General features: G+C 31.5%; 1 protein-coding gene across 1 annotated transcript; it reads right to left on the bottom strand.

The window, feature by feature from the left end:
• Positions 1–2,574: 2,574 nt before the first annotated feature.
• LOC101250806 (uncharacterized protein At4g14450, chloroplastic) lies at positions 2,575–2,922 on the bottom strand. Its single transcript, XM_004240967.5, has one exon. It carries the CDS (start codon positions 2,920–2,922, stop codon positions 2,575–2,577), a length of 348 nt encoding a protein of 115 aa, XP_004241015.1.
• Between the last annotated feature and the right edge of the window lie 219 nt (positions 2,923–3,141).

Below are 3,141 nucleotides of genomic sequence, written 5' to 3'. Positions count from 1 at the left end.
CTCAAACTTAAAGACAAAATTATAGACCCATGCATGAATTTAGATACGTACACGCTACATGCATTCTCCTTCTTCCCCATTTATTTTTCTTGTAAACATCGATATATGCCTTAGCCTTACCATAAACCAACGAAACAAAACAAACTACACACTTCAACGTCTCTTTCTGAAAAAACTCATCGATATGATAGTTTTCATCTATGAAAACACTTCAGGTCTTTAAGTCTTCAAATTCGAGGCTTTTATTTTTTTTTAACAATAATAAAAAAGCATTATGTGTGTTCTTAAAAAATAAATTATATTGTTCGTTTCAATTTTTAATTTAAGACTATAAAGGTCAAATTATTATTTTTTACTTTCTTACATATTAAACTTCAACTCCCTTCTTCATCTTTTGATATTATAGTTCACACGCAACTTCACTTGGGTTTCAACTCATGATAATAGCACTCCCATTTATCTTCGTGGAGGATGAAATTCCTATTTTATATAACATTGTAAAAGTCTATATAAACACTTCATGTACCTTTTTATACAACACTTAGTATATTACTAGGTACAAAAGTCCGGGCCCAATATATGTTATTTTATTTATTTTAATTTTACAATTTTGTTAATGAATTAATTTTATAAATATATTATTAAACATTACTTTTTAAATAATATATGTGACACGTGTAATGATATAAGAGTCCTAATTTGTAAGCAGCCACGATAAACCTGAAATGACTAAATTATCCTCAAACTTAATAAATAATTACGAAAAACACACGCGTCGACCTAGACATCGACGTGTGTGCTTATTCCCTTTTATATATTAGTAGTTGATGTACAATAATGGTATATAACGTTGTATAAGCACAGTTGCAAACAAAAATGGGCTATATTAGTGTAACGTAAAAAATAGAGCTATTTGATGTAATATTTTGTGTTAAGCTTTATATTTTTGAAAAAAGATCCCGTTGTATGCTGGTGCCAAAATGTTTTTTTTTTATTTGTTATTAATCTCTCCATTTCATCATTTACTTGATTATATATAAGGATAAATCTACATATATCTACTTAGTTTTCACTTTTGACACAACCCGAAATTTAATGGGCCATAATTGATACTGGGTGAATTGGCCCGGCCCACAAGCTAAGGAAAAGGCTGAGAACCTTTTGTAAAAATAAACTTTATATTATAAATAAATAAAATCCTTCCGTTCTTAAAGTTAAAAAAAAAAAAAAAAACATTGGTGTTAATTATACAATGTTTAAACTAAACTTGACATTCGATTTCAAAATTTGATAAAAGAAATACTCCGAACTTGTTTTCAAATTCCATTGCTATAAATTAGAAATAAAGTGTTACCTTCACTTCTCTGTGAAAAAAATATATATAATAAACACAATTTTATCATCGTAAATTTCATATAAAGTGAAAGTATAATAAAAATTTGATCAAAATTTTTCTAATAGACTTTTTGGTAATAATACGTGTTGTCGTTATCAATATTATTTGAGTGTACCGTACCAAATTTGCACTCATATTTCAAATGTACTTTCCGCATTTTCTAGAAACTCAACGAGGAAGAAAATTAAGAGATGTATTACATACACTGTTGCCTACCATTTTCATTTGACCAAAAAAATCAAGTTTTGTTTTGTATTTAGAAGCTTCGAATCGTTTAATTTCTGGATATTTCTACACTAAATTCGTCAAAAATCATATATTTGCAAAAAAATTATGGTTTCGATAAAAAGAGTGTACAATAGAAATACACATAAATTTAACGAAAAATCTAATTTTATATATTGAGTTGATTAGTTCATTTAATTGGACTTCAAATGATGAGTCTAAAGTTCATTGGATGCCTTTTATCCTTTGAAAAGTTTGTTAACATATCAAATCATCAAGTAGAGAAGCCAATGGGATCTAGTTTTCACTTATGGGTTAGGGATTGAAAATAATAATGATGAGACAAAAAAATATATATACTTTCTTAGTTTGAAAAAGAAATGTCTTTGTTTTTTTAGTCTGTTTATATGAATAAATTATCCCTAGCGAATCAAGGATAACTTATTCTTTGTAATATGCAAATAACATTATGCTTTTGAAAAAGTAGGATATATATACTCTTTCACTCAAATAAAAAACTAAATATGGATAGGTAACATAATTTTATTCCTCAATACAAATATTTACATATAATTTTCGATAGTTCATGATTATATTTATCTTTTTTTCCAAACTAATTTCGGTTGGCTCAGATGGTGGAGCCAGCTGATTAAAAAGAACTTTTCCCTACCTTTTAACACCAAGTTGTTTATCAACCTTTTACCTTTAATGCCAAGTTCTTAAACTTCATTGGAGGGAGAAGGTGAGATTAGCACTAATTGAGTATCCTTTTGTCATTGGTAATGTTAATTATACAGATTGTAGAGACAGAACAAGGGCTAAATCACTAGAGATTATTAACAGAAATACTAAAACTAAATCTTACATTTGCCCTTGCAATTTATCAAATCGCCAATTACAAATCAGATTGTATCAACATCTACCCTAACATTAAGATCCAGATCTATAAATTCTCATCGTCTATCGGAGCTTCCTGCACATACAAACGGCACCAACGGAGCCGGCTCGTAACAGAACGGCGACGCCGGATGCTGCCACTTCTTAAACACCATTACCGGCTTCTCCGTATGCTCTTTCTTCACCTCTTCCTTTTGAACCGAGCTGGAGAAAGCATTTATCGCCGCCTTCAAGTTGTCCGATTCAGGAGACGTCGGAGAAGTTATCAGCGGCGAGAGAAGCGGTATCGCAACATTCCAATCGGTTGCTCGATCTACCTGTATCGACGCCGGCGCTCTGCGCTGTAACCGGCTTGGTTTGCGCCGGTCGCCGGAAGAAGAAATGAGTGGTTTGTTGTCTGCCATAGAGAGATTTAGGGTTGCAGAGAGGGTAAGAAAGGTATAAATAGGGGCATGTGGAGGGCACGATGCGGAGGGAGTTAAAGCGGATAAAGGAATGGATAGAGATTCAGTCAAAGGTCAAAGAAACGGAACCACAGAAAAGGAGAGAGTTTCTCTATACAAAAGCAGTATTTTATGTGACGTTATTCGCACACAAACTTTAACATCTTATTTTATTCTCCC

This window comes from Solanum lycopersicum, chromosome 6, assembly GCF_036512215.1.
Source record: "Solanum lycopersicum chromosome 6, SLM_r2.1".
Classification (NCBI taxonomy): domain Eukaryota; kingdom Viridiplantae; phylum Streptophyta; class Magnoliopsida; order Solanales; family Solanaceae; genus Solanum; species Solanum lycopersicum.
The sequence above is the reverse complement of the archived record's forward strand: the minus strand, read 5'-3'. Positions and strand labels throughout refer to the sequence as shown.